This window comes from Micropterus salmoides, unplaced genomic scaffold (assembly GCF_014851395.1).
Source record: "Micropterus salmoides isolate LMB-PRFRI ecotype aquatic unplaced genomic scaffold, ASM1485139v1 Ms_hic_scaffold_4, whole genome shotgun sequence".
In the NCBI taxonomy this organism is placed as follows: Eukaryota; Metazoa; Chordata; class Actinopteri; order Centrarchiformes; family Centrarchidae; genus Micropterus; species Micropterus salmoides.
This window is the reverse complement of record NW_024043372.1, coordinates 8,994,124-9,014,431: the sequence shown is the minus strand read 5'-3', so window position 1 is coordinate 9,014,431 and position 20,308 is coordinate 8,994,124. Positions and strand designations below refer to the sequence as shown.

Here is a 20,308-nt window from a genome sequence, read left to right as displayed (position 1 = left end):
AAAGTCTCAAAAATCTTTGATATTGGGACTTCCAGTGACCAAATCCCTCTGTCCTGTCCTCCAGACAAGTATGCTGTCCGGTTCATCCCCAGGGAGAATGGTGTCCACTCCATCGACGTCAAGTTCAACGGCTCTCACATCCCTGGAAGTCCTTTCCAGGTCCGTGTCGGAGAACCTGGACAGACCGGAGATCCCGGTCTGGTCTCAGCTTATGGAGCTGGACTGGAGAGAGGCACAACAGGTGGGTTATCTGTCCATCTATTCACCTGACTCGTGATCTCTTCACTTAAAGACACAAAACAAGAATACTTTTTACATTCTAATTAAAGTTTTTGTATTTTATCAAAAGTACCAAAACCTCTACATGTTAATTTTATTTATTAATCTTGCAGGTACCCAGTCAGAGTTCATCATTAACAACACTAAGGCGGGCCCCGGGGCCTTAGCCGTTACCATCGAGGGTCCGTCCAAGGTAAAGATGGACTGCCAGGAGGTTCCAGAGGGCTACAAGGTGCAGTACACTCCCATGGCACCTGGAAACTACCTGGTCAGCATCAAATATGGAGGACCGAACCACATCAGTGGCAGTCCCTTCAAGGCCAAAGTTACAGGTAAAGTGGTGAACGTCACTCTGCTGAACTGACCTGTATTGTGCCACTATAACCTCACACTACAGACCAGGTGTTACTGATGTATGTATGTAAAATTCATGGCTCTGTTTAGTCCTTGTGTGTAATATTCTTTCTGTGGATTTAGCTCTTGTGCAGCAGAAACCTAAGTCTGTCTACAGTATATTAATGAGTGACTTTTACTTTTCCCAAATGTAAATATATTGATTTATTGCCATTCAGTATATTATCAAATGGGTGACAATAATCTAAACTCAAACTTCTACTTATTAGCTTTGTTTTTAGCTTTTAACCCCAACTCATTGTCTTCAGCAATCAGAAGATAAATGACCATGACGTGCAGCTGAAAGCTACTGCTTTTGCTATTTAGCTACTTAATAAGTAAACAAACGAATGGCTGGATGCAAAATATCCTGAGGTTTATTATGGCTTGTCAAATGTAATTCTGGGAAATGTAGGAGCAGATGCAACCTTTTTGTTTTTAATAGTTTGTTCTCCTCCTTTGAAAGGTTTTTAAAACTACAAGGTTAATTAAATATAATTACACCTGATTCACCCCTTTTAGGTAATCGGCTGGTGAATGTGACCAATGCCAGCGAGACGTCGACACTAACAGTGGATCCCGCAGTAAGGGCGTCCAGCAGCAGCTTCACCCAGAGTGCCATGCCCAGGATGGCCGACTCTGACGCCAGCAAGGTGCTGAGCAAAGGCCCCGGCCTTAGCAAGGCCTTCGTGGGACAGAAGAGCAGCTTCTTAGTCGACTGCAGCCAGGCTGGTAAGGAAAACTCCACTGACAATATAACTTGACTGTTGACCTGTGAGTGTACATGAACAACTCACAATGCACTTTCTGTTAGGAGGGAAAGATTTGTATTAAGGCAACAAATTCAAATAGGGCAGCAACAGGATTAATCACATTGCAATCATCACCACAGTTTAACGCAGTTAGTTTTTTTAAAAATAAGATTCAATTTATCGCCCTAGTTTGGAGCCATGATATCCGTTTTTTCTTCCAAATATGGTTTGATTTGTATCCACACTCACCCTGTTGCTGTAGGGATGAGAGTATTGGCCTATTGATGGAAAACTAATAAAAGAAATATCTTGCTATAGATATTGATGGTCCCCCAGAGGATAAATCCTATAACTTTGGGGGATCACAAATGGACTGATGGACTTAATGCTTACATTGCATGCTGACAAACATGCTAATCACTATTATATAAAACATTGGCTTGTTAGCATGCAAAATGCTACATACCTAAATGGTCTTGCCCTTTTCTTAATTGCAATAAATATGGAGTTCATGGACATTGTCCTATAATGCTCGCTTACAGAAGATACAATTTATACAGTCTAATAATAGCGTCTCCATTTTTCATCCCTCTAACAGTTAGTCAAAACAGTTAGCTTCACAGTTGCTTATTCTTTGAATTTTGCCAATCTTATTTATTTATTACAAAGTTCTTGTACAGCTGCTTGTGTTTATGCAATTTACATTGGACTTTTTTTTTTTTACGTTAAAAATGGTTTTGAATAATCAGGAGTTTCAGTACAAAAATATTTCTTTCTTCCCATACCTTGCTTTGAGGAATAGAAACATTCTTCTACAAATGATGCCACTGACATAGTATGTCTAGAGATGTCCATACATCCCCTGATTTTAACAACGCTGAGTAAAATATTTTTACAGGAATTACTTTTACAGAACTTTCCTTTTAACAACACTGATGTTCGCATACTTAACACTTGTTCTCTTCCCCTCCTCTTCCCAGGTAAGAACATGCTACTGGTGGGCGTGCACGGTCCTCAGGTCCCCTGTGAGGAGGTTCTGGTCAAACACGTGGGCAATCTGCAGTACAACGTAAGCTACCTGCTGAAGGAGCGGGGCAACTACATCCTAGTCGTCAAGTGGGGCGACGAACATGTCCCAGGCTCCCCCTTCCACGTCACCGTGCCGTGATGCACAAAGAAACCCGCTGTCTCTCCTCCTGCACCATTTTTTCCATTTCTGTTTAAGTGGACACGTTAGCTGCACTGCAAATAATGAGTTCCGTTTAAATCAGATGTTTCAAGGATTTTCTGCCCTGACACAATTGATATACTTGCTGAAATATGTTTCAAACTGCCCGTCAAAGTGTCCAATTTTTAAAACTAATTTTTAAAAAAACCCTAAAACGTTGCAGGGGAAAGAAAATGATCGTTAATTAAAACTTGGTACTCTGTTCTGCAGTGAGTCAGGGAGGGAAAATGGTATAAGTGGTAGATTATATAATCTGGCCTAAAGCTGGAGCTGTAAATAAAATAAGACAAATAAATGACCTTATTGGGAAAGAGAGGTCTCATCTATTGATTTTTGCTGCCCTCAAATGATCACTTGACTAATTTTGCACATGACCATATTTTTTATACATGATTGATAAATTAAAGATAGTTGGTGAGAATGACACCACAGCTTGGTGTCTTTTTGCATTTCCAAAATGTTACAGCTAAATTTGGAAAAGGTTTGGTCAGAGACAAGTGGAGCATTTAAATAACTGGAATAACTTTTCTACGGGTTACACAGTGCGGAGAACAAAAGGAAAATGAGACACTGATTTATTTTTATTTTTTTGTGTACCAGGGAGCCAAATGACCACCTTCTGAATCCTTCACCAGCCAATAATAACCAAATATGTGCAGAACTTTACTCAACAAAATAACAAAGTGCTATAAACAAAACAAATGCCTTAAAATCTCAGTTAAACGAAGAAAACTGGAATTCTCTGGTTTATTGTCAGTATGATGTTTCTGTAGACCGACTCGACTTGCTCCGAAAGGAAGTGTCAAACTGTACGTGACTACTGATGTCGATTGATTTCTTGCTCTTGAACTTTAGCTCTCAGAATCCCTTGAGTACATAATGTTGCCATAATGAATCAATGACTATTAAAGCTGCCTTCACACTACTGGTTCCTGCACTGTGCAACAAACTAACAAGTTTTGGGTCCATTGCTGTTCTGTTGTTCCTTCAGCTGCATTTTTGCATGAACAGATCTGACTTAACTTTGTGGCTCAGTTCTGATCTGCTTCGCGTCTGCCTGAACATAGTGTTCTGATTTGATAATGATATTAATAAAAGTCTATGTATCATCCTCAGTATTTCTCTACCAGCCATACTGCAGTTAACAAGTACAATCGGAGACACGCACACAAATAAATGTTAGAAATCAGATCTGAGCTGGAAAACAAGGTCTTTTTTGTGTGTGTGTAATTCTGTAGACTTCTTTGTCTTACCTGGATGTTGTTGCCTAATCATTGCTACTTTTGATACTTAAGGTATAAGAGTACTTTTGTATGGGGGAAAAATAACGTTTTGTATTGGGTAATGGGTGTTTTAATGTGAAACTAAACCCTGAGATGATGTACATTTGATAATTAAAAATCAACTGGAATTAAGATTTCATGGATCCCATTTCTTCTCTTCAGCAAAGCTTTCAGATGCAGTTTCATTCAGGGGTTGGGGGAGGTTGAAGTTCAGTTACTGCGCTGTTACACTAGAAATGTTATTTTCATTTTATTAAAACTTTACATAGATTTTACTAATTTAATTAAAGATGAAGGAGATGGGCTCCTACAGTCCTGTGATTCGGGATCCAAACTCTACTCATCCTGTTTAAAGATCTGACCAGTGTGAGATAAGCCCTTCTTGAAAACACAGACCTTTAATCACTTTTACATCATCCTGGGCTCTGAGGCCTTTAATTCACAGGGTAACAGCTGGTATGTGATAGTTGGAGGCCGTATAGATGGGGGAGTTTTTTTTTTTTTAATTTAGCAGACTGTTTTATCTAAAGTGACTTACAATTGCTATATATGTCAGAGCAACGAGAGGTGAAGTGTCTTGCTCAGGGACACAATGGTGGATGACAGTGGGGATTGAACCCGGGTCTCTCACACCAAAGGCATGTGTCTTATCCACTTTACCATGACCAGTATGTTAGGCAAGTTAGGAAGGTCTACCCAGATAAAAGGAGAGACAGTGGCTTGATTATGGAGACTTACGTTCTACGATGATGAATGCACTGCACGCTCGCCACCAGGTCCAACTAATGTTCTTCAAGTGAAGAAGAAGCTCCACAGGATCAGAGTTCATCTGGACAATGAGAAAGGAAAGCTGACTTCTATGACCCTGATACTAACACACATGCACACCTTTAAACACACTTTCATACATTATCAAACTGACTCTTTCAAATTATTAAATTACAAGACATATAATAAACATATTCCCACTCCTATGCTGTTTCATAGCAGCAGCTTTTGCTAATCTTTGTTTTGTGTACCATCTGTAAAGTGTGGATAAGTTTGAGTAAACCTCTGCTTGAGAGGCTCTGCCGGCCACCATTATAATGAATGTGGTGGTCAACTAGCATTTTAAGTTCATCAATTTATCACTGAGTGTTATTTACTGCTGGTAAGTGTAAACAATTATCACAATGATATGCTGGAGGAAACTTAACATGTAAGCTTAGTAAGTATGTCATTAATGTCATGTTTCTTGTTGTTTAGGACAGATTGGTTTATCTTGGATCAACTGTATAAATGTAATCCATTATTATTACTATTTTGTTAACAGGTTAGCTTGTGCTTGGACCTATGAAATGTATGTTTACGGGTTCTTTCAATGCTAACTAACCATATTACCTTTATGTGCAACAAACAAAATGTGTAACAAAATACATATATTTTGAATCCCTTTTTTTCTGAATCAGAATCGGGTTTATTGCCAGGTACATTTTCACATACAAGGAATTTGCCTTGGTATGAATTGGTGCTTACAGTACACATAACATAAATAGTAATATAAATATATAAAAAGTAAGGAGATCAGAAAAAATATACAGAAAAGTATACAAACAATATAAAAAGATACATTAATACTATAATACAATGCTGACAAGTATGTGCAAAAGTTGGCAACATGAGCATAAAGCACAGTTGAGCGTTGTTGTGGGGGTCAGGAGAGTGTATGAGTTTAACATTTTATGACATAACTGCATTACCACACTACTACATCACACTGTGCCATGCATTCCTAACGGCCACAAGATTCCTCATATTAAAATGATCAATTTGGTTTATTAAATGATCACATTATGGCTTTAATATTACGACTTACAAATGGCTAATTTGGAATGAATTGTAAATAAAATAGACAGACACCCAATATGGTAAGTAACTTTTTAATATATATATTTTTTTTTTTTTTTACAAATTATAAATCTTGCCTTTTCATTACTAATACTATCTATCATGTCTCATGTACAACTGGAAGTGGAATTATCATATTCATTCAGTATTAGATCAGTGAGAAGCTGCAGAGCTGCAGTCTCTATTCATTACTCACAGTAACTTACACATCCAGCTAAACTGAGGCTTACTGTGCGTTTAAAGAGTTTGCTACTCTCGCCTCTGGTAAAGCCAGTGGCAGTAGTAGTGAAAGATGTAGACTGTGCTTCTTGCACAAGGATTTAATAAATGAAAACAACCCACTGAAATATTAAGCCTATACTTGTGGTAAACCATATGAAATAAAAATGAAATGAAAAAACTAAGTAATATTAATAATATACTAACAGTATAATGTGGAATTGACATACATTTCCTCTCTGTAGCCCACTCTCCCTCTCTCTGCTCCTCTCTCTACCCCTAAATCCCACAGAACCTGCCTGAGCTTTCCAGAACAAAAAGCGGCCACTTCAGAGTTTATCATCGACTCAAGATGCCTGAGCTCCTTTATCTCCTAAATATTTTGTTGAAGTAAATTTATAAAGATGCTGTTTGTTTTGTTTTTGTAGTTTATTCCACAGGAAAGCTATATTAGTTAAGCTGTAAGATGCACGCAGTAACCAGGCAAAGGCTTCAATGGTTTAAGTCTTTAAGACAGAGGGAGGAGAATTTGTTACCCATGTTGTTGTCATTTCAGGATACTTTGTCATCCGTTCATTTTAATACTTGTTTTTTTTTTTATTATTGTTTTTAGAACTCATTGCACCATCACCACCCCTACATGATAAATAAAAGGCTTTAAATGGACCCAGTGATCGGGGAAAAAAAAACACACACATTCTTCATCTTAAAAAGTTAAATTTGTGAACTATAGAAAAGAGCGTTTCTCAGTTCAGTTGTGGGTAGATCTTGCACTTCACTGACTTTATCGCTCACAAAGCATCTAATAGCAAAAATCATATCAGATGGGGGGCCCTAGTATAAAATATAATTAAATGGGGGTCCATAGTATAATTTGTATCAGTTTAGGGGTCCTTGATGTGAATATGTTTGAGAACCGCTGGATTAGAATAATGTAGATTAATAGACATTTAAAGCACAGAACTCCTTACCTTATATAATTTCTTATATATCTGCCTAGTTAATTATTTATCCACTAGGTCTTGGTGAACTTGGTAAGTTTAACCCACGAGCAATCGGAGAGAATCACTTTAAATTAAAACACAACCCTGGGCTGACAAAGCTCCACCCATTCTGTCAAACCCAAACAAACCAGGAAACAAAGTCTGTTATTCTTTCCCTGAGAGCAAACCATTGCGAGACAGATGACAAGATTCACCTTCACACTAAAACCACAACTTCAACTGAGAAAGGACAGTTACAGACAGGAATAATGGAATCCAGAAAGACTGACACTTCTACTTGCTGCAGAAATTGAATTTCAACTTCAGCCACAACTCAAAGTGAAAGTAAGTTTAAAGGAACTTGCAAGCTAGTGAACATCCAACTGACTAACTTCCTGTTATATTGTTCCACCTGGTGTATTCAGCTTCACTGAGAGAGAAAATGTCTTTCCAATCTGAGAAGGATCTGTCCTGTCCTGTCTGCCATGACATATTTAGAGACCCTGTTTTTCTGTTATGTACACACAGCTTCTGTAAAGCCTGTCTGCAAAGATGGTGGAGAGAGAAACAAATACAGTGCTGTCCAGTCTGTAAGAAAGTATCTAAACACTGTGATCCACCGTGTAACCTGGCGTTAAAGAACCTGTGTGAGGCATTTTTAAAGGACAGAGATCAGAGAGCTTCAGCAGAGTCTGGCACTCTCTGCAGTCTGCACTCTGAGAAACTCAAACTGTTCTGTCTGGACCATCAGCAGCCAGTGTGTGTCATCTGCAAAGATTCAAAAACACACAACAACCACAGATTCAGACCCATCGATGAAGCTGCACAGGATCACAGAGAGGAGCTCAAGAAATCCCTGAAACCCTTACAGGAGAAACTGAAGCTCTTTGAACAAGTTAAAGGAAACTGTGATCAAACAACAGAACACATTAAGGTCCAGGCCCGACACGCAGAGAGGCAGATTAAAGAGCAGTTTGAGAAGCTTCACCAGTTTCTACAAGAGGAAGAGGAGGCCAGGATCACTGCTGTGAGGGAGGAAGAGGAGCAGAAGAGCCGGATGATGAAGTTAAAGATTGAGGCTATGCGCAGAGAGATAACAGCTCTTTCAGAAACCATCAAAGCCACAGAGGAGGAGCTGAGAGCTGAAGACGTCTCATTCCTGCTCAACTACAAGGCTGCAGTAGAAAGAGTCAAGAAGCGCCCCCTGCTGGAGGATCCAGAGCTGGTCTCAGGAGCTCTGATAGACGAGGCCAAACACCTGGGCAACCTGACCTTCAACATCTGGAACAAGATGAAGGAGATGGTCTCCTACACTCCTGTGATTCTGGATCCAAACTCTGCTCATCCACATCTCATCCTGTCTGGAGATCTGACCAGCGTGGTGTTGGGAAAGAGAGAGAAGCTTCCTGAAAACCCAGAGAGGTTTGACTACTATCCCATTGTCCTGGGGTCTGAGGGCTTTAACTCTGGGACTCACAGCTGGGACGTTGAGGTAGGAGACAGTACAGACTGGAAAGTTGGCATGTTAGCAGAGTCTGTCCAAAGGAAACAAGAGCCACCATCTGGATTATGGAGGATAGGGTTCTATAAAGATCAGTACTCAGTACGCTCACTACCAGAATTCTCCACCACTGTCTTTTTGGAGAAGAAACTCCAGAGGATCAGAGTACATCTGGACTGGAAAAAAGGAAACCTGTCATTCTCTGATCCTGATACAAACACACACATCCACACCTTCACACACACTTTCACTGAGAGACTGTTTCCATACGTTAGCAATCTGAATAAAGTCCCACTGAAGATATTACCGGTGAAGTAAAAGAGAGCAAACAGATGGGGTTGGTTACAGGATGACGACTGATGACTAGGCTACACAAAGTACAAAGTTTTTCCTTAACTGATTATTCAACATGTTAATAAATAGCAAATTGTTCAGTAATGACAAATGTTTAAAATTCTGGCTTAGCCCATAATCGCCACAATATTCGCTTGGATAAAATGTATTTGTGTATATATGCCCGCATCATCGGTGCTCTCTCTCCACCAGCAGCAAAATAATGTTGTTTACAATAAAATAACACCTGGTAGAGAGCGGCACCAGTGTTGTGCCGGAGCCAGGCGAGCGTGCAACATAACCAAGCCCAGCAGCATTTACGGACATAAGACACTGTTAAATGGTAAACTGTAAATCAACATTTCTGGCTAATCCAATATAATGTATATAATTAATTATACCAGCAATAAAGTTCACATATATGACGTCGTATAACAGGGAGTTTCAAATGTGAAATTACTGATTCATGTATTCTGGGATTGTAATGACATTCAGAAGATCTGGGTGTGAAACTTGTATATTTCATGATATATTACAGGATACAGAGATGGAAATTAATGTACACTATAACGACAAAATAGGATGTTAATTCCAGACTTGACATAGAATAATAATGAGGCCAGACGTGCTTAAAACAGAAGTGTTTAAATTTCAATTAGTTACGATAAAAGGGTGTTCTTGAGAAAGATGAAATAAAAACGAAGATTTATGATGGATTTGTGTAAATAGTTTCATGTGATGGTCATTGTTAAGATTATGCAGTTATTTATGTTTGTCTGTTATGTGAAGGGTGGGTCAATCTGAATTAAGAATTTTCCATTTAATGTAACTATGTTGTTAATTGAAAATCTTTCTTTTGAAACCTAACAATGATCTGGTCGGTTAAGAGGTTTTATTCAGTTATCCATTGTGCTTTTCAGTCATCCTCATTTTGTCAGTGTTGTTGTATTTTATGGTAATCGTCAGATTTTTAGCATGACTTAATGTGATATTATTTGTTATTGTAAAGTTGATTGTTTTCAACTACTTTTTAATAACTTTATCTTTAAAGCAATAAAAAAACATAAGTATTCTGATTTACTGACTGTAATTTTATCAGCAGCTCACCAAAACATAACAGATAAAACTAACAAATAAAGGCTCAGTGTTTCCTCTAGGATTTTTTTCAGCAGCGGAGTCTGAATATAAAACCCCAACACAACATGTCTCAGCAACATTGCTCTTGTGTCCATAAGCATGTGATGCACCTTAGAATAGCTTAAAAATGCAGTGTTTTCCAAGTTTAATGTGAGCTTTAGATGAATGTTTTGGTGTTGGTCGGGGGGTTTGGGGGTGCTCCCCCAAGAACATTTCATATTTTCTAATGAAAAATATGTAATTTCACATCATATTGGGCCATTATTTTCACCATATCGCATGAAAACCCTGTTAATATGACCTCAGAATCATTATCGATACGACTGTTCATGTTTGCCTTTTGTGTTTGCCTTTTGTTTTACAGCTTCTGACATTTATCTGTAGACATTAATATAAAAAAAATAGAAAACATGAGAAACCTCCTCCCTTGTGAGGTGCATTTTATTTGCACATTAAAATCCAAAAAGAAACATCTCCTAATTAGCTTAAAAGGACTAGTTTGCATCACTAATTATCTTTACTAACGTCAGCTCCTCCTGGCACCTTTCTTTTCCAAAACCACTTTTTCAGACTGAAAATTTTAAAATAATTTAAACAGTCTGTACAGGACAGAGCTGCAGGCTACGTCAGTTTAGTCCAAGTTTGTACCTGATGTTCTGATCATTGGACAAGTAGGCAGTAATAAAATACAGCTTCTAGTTACTTTCTATAAATTGAGCTAATATTAAGTTACATAGCAGCTATGTAGCTGCTGTAGAAGCTGCTCAGCCTGAAGGGGAGAGGAGATGTTAGCTAACTTAGCGCTAACCAGCTTCACTTTTCCAGCAGTCTTGAGAAGCTAACACACTGAAACAGACACCACTGGGAAATTTTAGTAGTCCGGTCGAGGAAACACTGAAGGCTGAACTGGCAGTATTAAAAAGATGCGACTCAAATTCAGTCACATTAAAGTTAATTTACCACTTTCAGACCATAGACTGTTACCTCATATAAAAAGTTCACACACTAAATTTGTAACCGTTATGTGTACATTACACTTAGTTGTGCACACATGTTGTCACTTAAAACACCTTCTTACCTTATTTACAGAGCAGGTAAGTCATCAGCTGTGTTTGTGGTAGACTCGGCGGCTCCCCTGACAGGAAAATAAACAAGGAGACAAGTCAAATTAATGCTAACGATAACACGTGCAGAGATTTAAGCTAACGTTAGCTGGGACTCGTTCCTCCTCCTTTTCTCACAAACAAAATCGGTTTAAATCGCGGTGGGCGGCGGCAAACCTCCACAAAACCGACACAGAAGAAGAAAAGATGAAACAGAACTAACTCCAAATGTTAGGATGAGTTAATATTGTAAATAATATAATTAAAACAATGTAATTAGACTGGCTCTCTTACCTCAGCCAAAGACCCGCGCTCTCAACGGTCTCAACTGTGTTCTCGCGCATGCGCGCTTAAACTAATTCATACACCCATGACACCAAAGTCAAATAGGCTTTATTCCCAAATTTAGTCATAGAAAATGAAACTTTACAAGCTGAACATGAATAGAAGCTTTTTAAAAAAGCTGGACAGAGGGTCAGTGACCTCCTAAGGGGAGAGTAGTGATTGGTGGTTATGTAGGGACTGAACCCTTCTATAGAATTTGACCTCTAACTCTTGTTTTGTTACCTCAGAATAGTACTGAACCCTTCTATGGTATCTAGCAGATGTCTGCACATATTCTATATAAGCTATGTTTGATGTACAGAGAGACAGAGTGGCCATCGGGCTGGGTCACTCTCCAAGCTGCTGCAGAGCTTGTAATTGATGCTGAACTCCTTGATGTAATAAACCTTTATGATCAAGAACAGTGTCAAGCGGATTTCTTCTCAACACATCATCGCAGCATTATTGTTCGGACACCACAACTGATTTGCATATCACACAAATCCATTTTTCCAGCACATTGATAAAACTCAGATGTCAGTTTATCAAAATATTGTTTTTTTCATGGATTTATTGAAAATATACCGCTCATATGTGTGACAGACCCTTCCCCCCCACATACAATTTTACAGTATCTTTTATTGTTCTCTTAAAATGAGAACATTAAAGATATTTACAAAAAAATTCTGTAAATGTCTTGCTATATATAGTTATATATATATATATATATATATATATATATATATATATATATAACTATAAGCCCTAAGAAACTTAGAATTATGATGCCCTAACTGCTTTGAAGGACAAGGAAAATGACTTGGCGCACAGGAAACATGTCATTTTGAGAAAACGACTGTAGAAGATTGGCTAAAGCAATAGAAACACACTTTGCTTGTTAAAAAATGTCACATGACCACATCTATTATAGATATATGATATCTGAACTAGCTAACATGCTCTAGAAAAGAAACTTTAAAATCATAAATTATTCAATATGGAGAGTTTTAAAAAGACCAGTTGAAATTTACGCACTCTGCAGTTGACGAACTTTGTGTAAAATAGACACAAAATAATGGTTATATTATTCAAGGTTGTTTTGTACATTTTATAAAAGTGTGGTAATAATACTTAGAATACTAGAAAATAGACAGATTAAAGCAAAATCATAATTTTGGACTGTGGTGTCTTGCCTTAAGGGAAGGAAAAGTAAATTAATATAAATAAGCCTGGAAATGTATACACTAACACACACATTATTTTCACTAACCTTTCACTGACACTAATTTATTCACTAACTCACACATTATATTTTCATTCATGTGTGTTGCAGATGAGTATAAGGTCCATTGGCCCATTAAGTTCAGTTGTATGTGAGTTTAAATTTATAAAAGAATGATTTGACAGATGTAGGTACTCTATTATAAACAATAAGGAAATAGTGATTTATAATTTCAGGGCATTATGGTTATGTATTTCTCCAGACTACAAAATTAAAAATAATTCAGAGAATTTAATACTTTCAAGGCATAGCCTATTGTTAATTCAGAGTTCAATAAAAGGGGCTTTTCAGTAAAATATTGGTCTTCATCAAGGCATTATTAGGGAATTACAACATCAGCCAATACATTGTTTGTTGTGGTACGCACTAAATAACAATTGACATGCATGTGCACAAGCGTGGTGACGATGTGTTACACAGTCCTTTCAGTGTTTTCACGTGTTTCACTGATTGACAGTCAATGGAAGTAATACAAACGCAGCTAACATAGAAAACAGGTTTAAAAATATTAAATACAACCTGCTTTGCAAATTGGAAGGAAATGCTCTCTCTGTAGTTAAGCCTCAAGGATGATGTGTTTTGGTGAGAGTTTGGTTTCTTTTTAAGAAGTAGAGTTAGAGAGTCCATCTACAGCATTTTGAATGGTTACTTACTGTATCTGTGCATTGTGTTTATTAACACTGCAATGTAATTTAAGATACTTCTCATTTCATTTCTGTGATTTCAGGGCTAGCAATGAAATAATTTGTGAATGCTCTCAGATGATAACAGGATTTTGTCTTTCTATATGCCACATATCATGTTGTATATTATATCGCGCAGACAGAGCAGCCAGGTGGAAAAAAATGTTCACATGAGCCAAGCAATTCTGAGTCAGACAAATATCTCCCACTTGCCGAAAAGAACAAGTGTCAACAAACTGGCAGGTTAATGTCTATAAAGCAACAGCCTGCAATTGATTATGTTAATTGAAAAGGAACTGTACCCTTTTCGTTTGTAACCCATTATTTAGGCTCATTTTCCATTGATTTTGTTGAAGTAGCCATCTTCAAATCCATGTGATTCCAGTCCAGAGTTAAAATGTCTTTATTTCTGCCAACAAATGTCATTGAGCCTGCTGCAATGAACCATAAGAGGCGGGCAATGGCAATGTTTCCTCTAGGATTTTTTACAATACTATTAGGCTTATAAATAAAAATACTAATACAAGTACTTATATGGTGCTCTCCTAACTCTAATCTGTTTGGCCTTGTGATGGCATTAGTAACTGATTAAAAAAAAAACAATTAATGTGATGACATCACATAATCACCACTGGGGCAAAGGCTTTAAGCATGTGTGTGTATGTGTGTGCATGTCTCATGTTTCCCTGTGTTATCTGATCCACATCTCATTTCCACAGTGAGAAGCTGATCCTGCACAGCTCTGCAGCAGGCAAACAAAGGTAAATTAAGATTTTTATCTAATACAATCATTTCATCATGGGATTTCAGCACTGTAGCACCATCTAAATAATGGCATGCAGCTTGTTAAATGCTAAGTAATGATGTAAAGGACAACTTCAAAGTCTTTGATTTTTTACTTATTTGTTCCTTTGCTCGTGAAAGTCTTCAGTTTGTATTTATTGTGCTGGTTATGGTGGTGTTGTGATTTACAAGACATTTTTTAGAAAAAATGAAGTTACAGTAATAAAGTAAATCGAGATCTTTTTGTCACACATTTTCTTTCGTTGCTACAACTTTATAAACAACGGCTAGAATTTTACTATTCAAATCCATTATCAGTATCAGTGTTTTTGAGATGTTTCAAACTAGAAACAAAAGGATCAGATGTGATGAAGACGGAAACTCATCCAGTACATGAAAGGGATCTCTACATGGACGTTTGACAGTTTAATCTGACCAAAATTTTAGATTATTTTTAATTACAAGTAATCCAACCTAAAGGACAAAAAAAACCCTGAATTACTCATTATAAGTTGTATCTAAATTATTTATATATTTTACATTGGGTGGCTGTGGCTCAGGAGGTGTCCTTGGGCAAGATACTGAACCCTGAATTGCCCCTGGCGGCCGTTCAGCCAGTGTATGAATGTGTGTGAATGTTAGTTTCTGTTTGAGCACTTAGGCTCAGTGAATGAATGTAGTGAGTGGTCGAAAATACTAGGAAAGCGCTATACAAGTACGAGATTTACATTGACGTGAGTGTGTTCTGATCTGACACCCCTACTGGCAGGACAGTATCTATTGTCTTTTAAAACCATGACAGATTCATTATTCATTTTCTGATCTGCCACCTGTTTGGCTAATATAAGACAACTAAAATTGTTCTATCGAGGTAAATGTTTAAAGAGACAAACACTGATGTTGGTATGAGATGGTATGCGAACAAGATTATCCTTTGTCAAAGTCAGATGCTGCTGTACATTTTAAATAATGTCCTCAAGGTTAGTAAACATCAAACACAGGAGTCTCTCAGATAATTTAAAGGCCCTATAGTTTTGTGTTATGTCTAGCAGTTTCAATTATTTCAACTGTGTTTCTGAGAATAAATGTTTTTTCCAGAAGTGTGGCAAGGGAGAAAAATGTGGTAGAGATTTTCAGTTTTCCACCTCCAATGAAGAGCGGCACTTCTCATCCAGTAGCCTACAAACTCAAATGGGTTTCTTTCTGTGTCTGTCACTTTTTCTGAAAGGGATACTACCAGCAGAGAAATAATGCAGTAGATTTCTTTTAAAATTACAAGTTTATCATATTATATGTATATTATATGTGGGATAGATTTTGAATGTGCAGAACAAAACACAGGGTGATTTCATTTAAGATGCAGATTGTGATCAGTTTCCTTTACATTGTCATTTTTATTTTTCTCCCACAGTTAGGGTTAGGGATGTTTCTTACCCAAGTGCACCATGGGAGTTGTTATTGACTTCTCTTCAGTTTTTATGTTAATCGTTTGTACTGATGATTCAGCTAAGAATGTAATTGAGAAAATGAATTGTGACTTTTACATCCGGGAACCAGGGGCCCCTGATAAATTTGTTCCCACTGCAAATTTGTGAGGCAGGTTGAACCTGGTTTCAGGTACTTTGCATTAATAATACTATTTAAATTTAACATTTAGTTAATTTGAAACTGTGTCAAAATGGTATAAACCAGTTGCTAAATTAGGCCTTCTGACTGGAGATGCGCGGCCTGCTGACGACCCAGAACCAGAACTGCTATCGAGAGCAGATCCAGAAGGAGATGTTCACCCGCTTGGCCTGGAAGGACCGCTATGCTAAACTTTACCCATCCTGCTACAATCCCCGAAACGACACAGAGCCAACACAGCTGCCCCATCTGCCTGCTGACCCCCGGTGAGTTGCTTTATTCACATTAAACCTGTCTGTCGGAGGGGTTTTCATGTAAAACTGCAGATCTGGTATCAGCCTTAATCCAATGTGTTTGTTGTACCAAATTTTATTTGTCCAAAAAAAATTATGTTTTCTGTAGATTGAGTTAAAGTAGTATGGTCAAGCGAAGGTACAGTAAGAGTCACCCTCTTAACTGCAACAAACATCGGGCGCATCACGTAGCATTATTTGACGTGTGTCACCTAATGCCCACAGCACACAGCAGATGTGCCATACGGACAGAAAGATTTTAAAGAACAAGCAATAAAATTTATGATTTTTGAGTTGGTAATGAAAATAGAACATTGGCATCAATGAGGAGTGAATTCATTCATATCTGTACTGTTTAATGAGCTTTAGTGTTATTTGTAAAGACTTCAATCCCCGGTTTAATCCCCACCTCCTCCTATCCATGTGGAGAAGTGTCCTTAGGCATGGCACTGAACCCCAAATTGCTCCTGATGGTTGGACAGCACCCATCTCTGTGTGAGTGTGTGTGAATGAGCATCAAAAACCTTGTAAAGCTCTTTGGATAAAAGTGCTATATTATATATATATAATATATAGCCATTTTTTCACGTTTTTCCAAGCGCAGACACTAGAAAACACCTGGGATTTGGTCCCACCAATTGCAGTAGCCTACATGCAGGAGGAGCAGATGCAGTTTATAGTGTTTATTAAGAAACAACAAAAATCAACATGCTGACGCAGTGAAGAGGAAGACAAGTGTCCAAAACAGGGAGGTAGCCCAAACATAAAGCAAACAAAATCCAAATGACACAGGCTACAATCCAAAATCCAATAATCCACAAAGACATCCAGAAACACAGGTAGGAAACACTGAAGCCAGGCATGGATAGTCAACAAACTCATGAAGACGAGTCAACACTAACCGGTGGAAAGACACGGACGTCATTACACAAGAGGGAGGTGATTAACAAGGCACAGGTGAAACTAACCAGGGAGGAGCAAATAATCAAACTAGCAGGAAACCATGATAGAGGAAGGGAAGTGACCAGAAACTGCAGAAGAGGGAAATACCAATGTAAAACAGAAAACATGGGGAAAATTATTAAGAAATGACAGAGCAAAAGCATTTAAAACAGAGAACGAGAAACCACAAAGACAGAAAGTGAACCACAAAAACACCAGAAAACCATGACTCATTTATGCTCCACCCATCAGGGCTGTACTGCCTCCTGTTACAAGGACAACTGAGAAGCAGAGCGACCTTCTTCTTCCTGCTCCTCCACCTCCTCCTCGCCCAGTGTTCTCTTTGAAAGGAGAGGAGCGGCTCAGTGTGCCCCCCCAAATGAGGCCAGTTTCTCCCCAGACCAGACATGCACTCTATCAGGACTCTTCTCACCATGTACGAATCACTTTTGGTTAAACATGTAACATACTTCCAGTAGACTGAAGTACCAGTGCACAGTTGATTGTAGAAGTCGGATTTTCTAGTTTTTTTTTACTTGCAGCTTGAAATTAAAACTTGTTTTATCTTAATTCTAGTAGTATTATTATATATTAAACAGTAATATTATATATTAAACAAAAGCCTCTTCTATTGTTAGTTTGATGACTAACAAAAAGATTTTACTTTCAATTAACTGACTATTAAACACAGGGAGCAATGTCATGATTGATTAGTCAGTAGTCCTGTATTTATGCCAAATGTTTCTAAAATTTATAGGTAATTTTAAACTTAATGTCACCTGCAGGGCAAAGGACGGAATCTATACCTGCAAAGACGTGGCCGGATTAGACCTGAGGAGAAGTTTGACTATCCTTTGCTCTCGTCCTGGGAGTACGGGTGGAGGCTGGGTAAGTTAGAGACACTGACTGCTTCACTTCTACCTGTTTATGCCCGACATATGATGCATTTGAAACAACTCGGAACTCGAACATTTACAACCTCTCACTAGAAAAAGTACACTCAAAGACAAATCCATCTACCCTGACATCATAAAGAAGCTCCTGTCTGACGTTACACAACAATGGCAGCACCCATGGAAGCGCATACTGTAAATGGTACACCATCAACTAAAAAGGCAAAGTCTTTGCCTGTATAAATTAATTAAATTAAAATACATACATACTGTCATATAGTTAAACCTGTTCTGCTTGTAAATTGATCGTCGATCGTCACCAATATTATTAGGTAGCTGGTTATGGTAACAGTCTGTGAAAGTCATCTTTGCACAAACATTATTCTGGAAAATGTTAAACAAATGTGAAACCATTAGAAAATATACAACATTATAAAATAAATATACATTTACTGACTTTTGCAGGTTACGGACATGTATGTTTATAATGTCACTCATTTTCAATAAAAAAGCCGTGTTTTTAATTAACAGCAAGAAAACTGCTGGCAGTTCAATTGAACGTGGACATGGCAAAGAAACATAAATTTGTTACGATCAGCCATGTTTTTGTTTACGTTTGCCGTCGTGCACCTGGAACGTTTTGAGGTCAGGGAAATTCTGACCTCCAACTTCGAATGGAACGCAGCCATAGTGGCTGTGTTCGAAACAGAAGGCAGTTGCCTTGTCGCCTTACTGCCCCTCTGCCGTAATAGACAGGTGCCTCAGAAGGCATTACTTTCGAGTGAAGGCATGTCTATGAACAATGGTTTTGAACAGCCTTTTAGGGCAGTATTTTCAGCAACATGTGATGTCAGCACGCCATCTTGCGTCTCTTCTGGCTGTCAGTCACTAGCCTTAGCTTCAGCTAGCTAGCTATTGAAAAGGCAAATGGATAACAGACGCCTCAGAAATCATGCTAAACAAACTTTGTAAGTTACAGTCACAGGCTAACAGGATAGTTCAGTGTTCAGTTCGCGCTAACATTTCAAAAAGCAAAAAATACTTTTAAAATTTGATATTTGTAGACAAATTTCGGCTTGTTTGACTGCCATCTTCTCCATTTTTCTGAGCTACCGCTGGCGAACAGATTTATGGGTAATAGTCAGCATCGAGTCAGCATCAAAAACTGCCCCTATAACAGTCAGTTTTTAAGGCATCTTATGAGACAGGAAAAGATCTTTAGATCTGTTTGGAACAGCACTCGATGCCACGCCGCCCTGTTAGACAGCAGCTTTACCAGTTTCAAACCTTTTTATTTACAATCTATGTTTCAAACACAGTCAGTGTCTCTGGGTGCTGCGCTCCAAACGTGGCGTCCTTATGCCACTTGTGTCGAGTGTGTAGGCGGTGCATGTTGTTGTCCTACGCACTTCTTGAGACATATTCAGTCAAGAACAAAAATGTGAACCTCATGGTGGCGCTAGAGGAAGAGTCAGGGGATCAACAAAATTGTCTTATCAAGCAATCAATGCTGTTATTTTTCTGATTAGGAACAATCTTCAGACTGCTTCTTGCAACTAATTGTGGATGACACTGTCCAAATGTAATTTATATCTGTTTAATTTTAACTCTTCTAGATTGAACTTGTGTGTGAATTTGTATCTGTGTATAAAGCAAGCGACCACCATCACCACCATTATATTCTCTTTGTTCTAGCTCAGTTTGTCCTCCTGATTAATGGCGTCTGTCTGGATCCACAGGTGACTACACTCTGGATTACAGAACTCCGTCCCGCGCCAAATCCTCGGTGGTGAAGAACACTTTCTATGCCAGGAATGGTGTGTTCAACAGCCCATCGGCTACCGACACACTGGGCTGACGTTCAGCCTTCAGACACCAGACACCAGAGGTCGCTCTCTAATGAGAGTGCAGCAATCAAGCTTTGATGTGATAAACACTATTCCTGACACACTTGTTTTAATGCCCAATAGTGCTAACAAATCCCAAAGTGTCCTCCCAGCTCTTGTCATTTGGGAATTTAGGGGTATTATAAACCATTTTGGGTTATGATCATGACAATTATCCTCGGTACTTTCCATTGAAACTACTGAATACAGAAGTTTTTGTTATACCAAGCTTTCAAATTTTTCTAAGCTCATTATTTTCTGTTTGAGTAATTTGATTTTGACTTCATCCCGCACACAAAAACACTAGTGTCAGATGTTAGACAACAACTGAAAGAGCAATGATTTGTCAGGTAAAACAAATTTGATGCAGCAACACATTTGTATGATAGGGTTGCCCTTTCAGATTGATTGTGGAAATTATGATAATGGGAGGAAAAAAAGATAAATCCTCTGCTTCCTGTTTACCATCCATACTGTAAGGTGAAGTGTCTACCAACC

The 20,308-nt window shown here is 38.2% G+C and overlaps 3 protein-coding genes and 1 long non-coding RNA gene across 6 annotated transcripts in view; 3 read left to right on the top strand and 1 right to left on the bottom strand.

The window, feature by feature from the left end:
• LOC119885789 (filamin-B) overlaps nucleotides 1-4,069 on the top strand; it is a 71,823-nt gene extending 67,754 nt beyond the window's left edge. For 2 of the 3 annotated variants that reach the window (XM_038696016.1, XM_038696015.1), the window contains 4 exons: nucleotides 65-241; nucleotides 393-611; nucleotides 1,195-1,404; nucleotides 2,405-2,592. In XM_038696016.1, the coding sequence (XP_038551944.1) occupies nucleotides 65-241; nucleotides 393-611; nucleotides 1,195-1,404; nucleotides 2,405-2,592 (794 nt within the window). Of the gene's footprint in view, nucleotides 1-64; nucleotides 242-392; nucleotides 612-1,194; nucleotides 1,405-2,404 lie in introns of all 3 variants that reach the window. The other variant, XM_038696017.1, reaches the window with a different exon arrangement.
• On the bottom strand, nucleotides 116-11,458 carry LOC119885793. Its single transcript, XR_005441392.1, has 4 exons — nucleotides 11,393-11,458; nucleotides 11,074-11,130; nucleotides 4,674-4,764; nucleotides 116-222 (listed from the first exon to the last, which is right to left on the bottom strand). It is a non-coding gene; the product is annotated as an uncharacterized LOC119885793 (long non-coding RNA).
• Nucleotides 7,055-20,034, top strand: LOC119885792. Its single transcript, XM_038696020.1, has 6 exons — nucleotides 7,055-7,369; nucleotides 14,107-14,148; nucleotides 15,863-16,062; nucleotides 17,284-17,467; nucleotides 17,817-17,919; nucleotides 19,664-20,034. The coding sequence occupies exons 3-6, from the start codon at nucleotides 15,890-15,892 to the stop codon at nucleotides 19,780-19,782; spliced, it is 579 nt and encodes a 192-aa protein (XP_038551948.1). The 5' UTR covers nucleotides 7,055-7,369; nucleotides 14,107-14,148; nucleotides 15,863-15,889; the 3' UTR covers nucleotides 19,783-20,034.
• Nucleotides 7,368-9,934, top strand: LOC119885790 (zinc-binding protein A33-like). Its single transcript, XM_038696018.1, has one exon. It carries the CDS (start codon nucleotides 7,467-7,469, stop codon nucleotides 8,841-8,843), a length of 1,377 nt encoding a protein of 458 aa, XP_038551946.1. The 5' UTR covers nucleotides 7,368-7,466; the 3' UTR covers nucleotides 8,844-9,934.
• Nucleotides 20,035-20,308: the final 274 nt, after the last annotated feature.

What these genes read in the sequence shown, in the direction of transcription:
- LOC119885790 (XM_038696018.1), top strand. Translation starts at nt 7,467, where the DNA reads ATGTCTTTCCAATCTGAGAAGGATCTGTCCTGTCCTGTCTGCCATGAC.
- LOC119885792 (XM_038696020.1), top strand. Translation starts at nt 15,890, where the DNA reads ATGCGCGGCCTGCTGACGACCCAGAACCAGAACTGCTATCGAGAGCAG. An exon ending in CATCTGCCTGCTGACCCCCG is followed by an intron (nt 16,063 to 17,283) that starts GTGAGTTGCTTT and finishes TCCACCCATCAG; the next exon opens with GGCTGTACTGCCTCCTGTTA. An exon ending in ATCAGGACTCTTCTCACCAT is followed by an intron (nt 17,468 to 17,816) that starts GTACGAATCACT and finishes TGTCACCTGCAG; the next exon opens with GGCAAAGGACGGAATCTATA.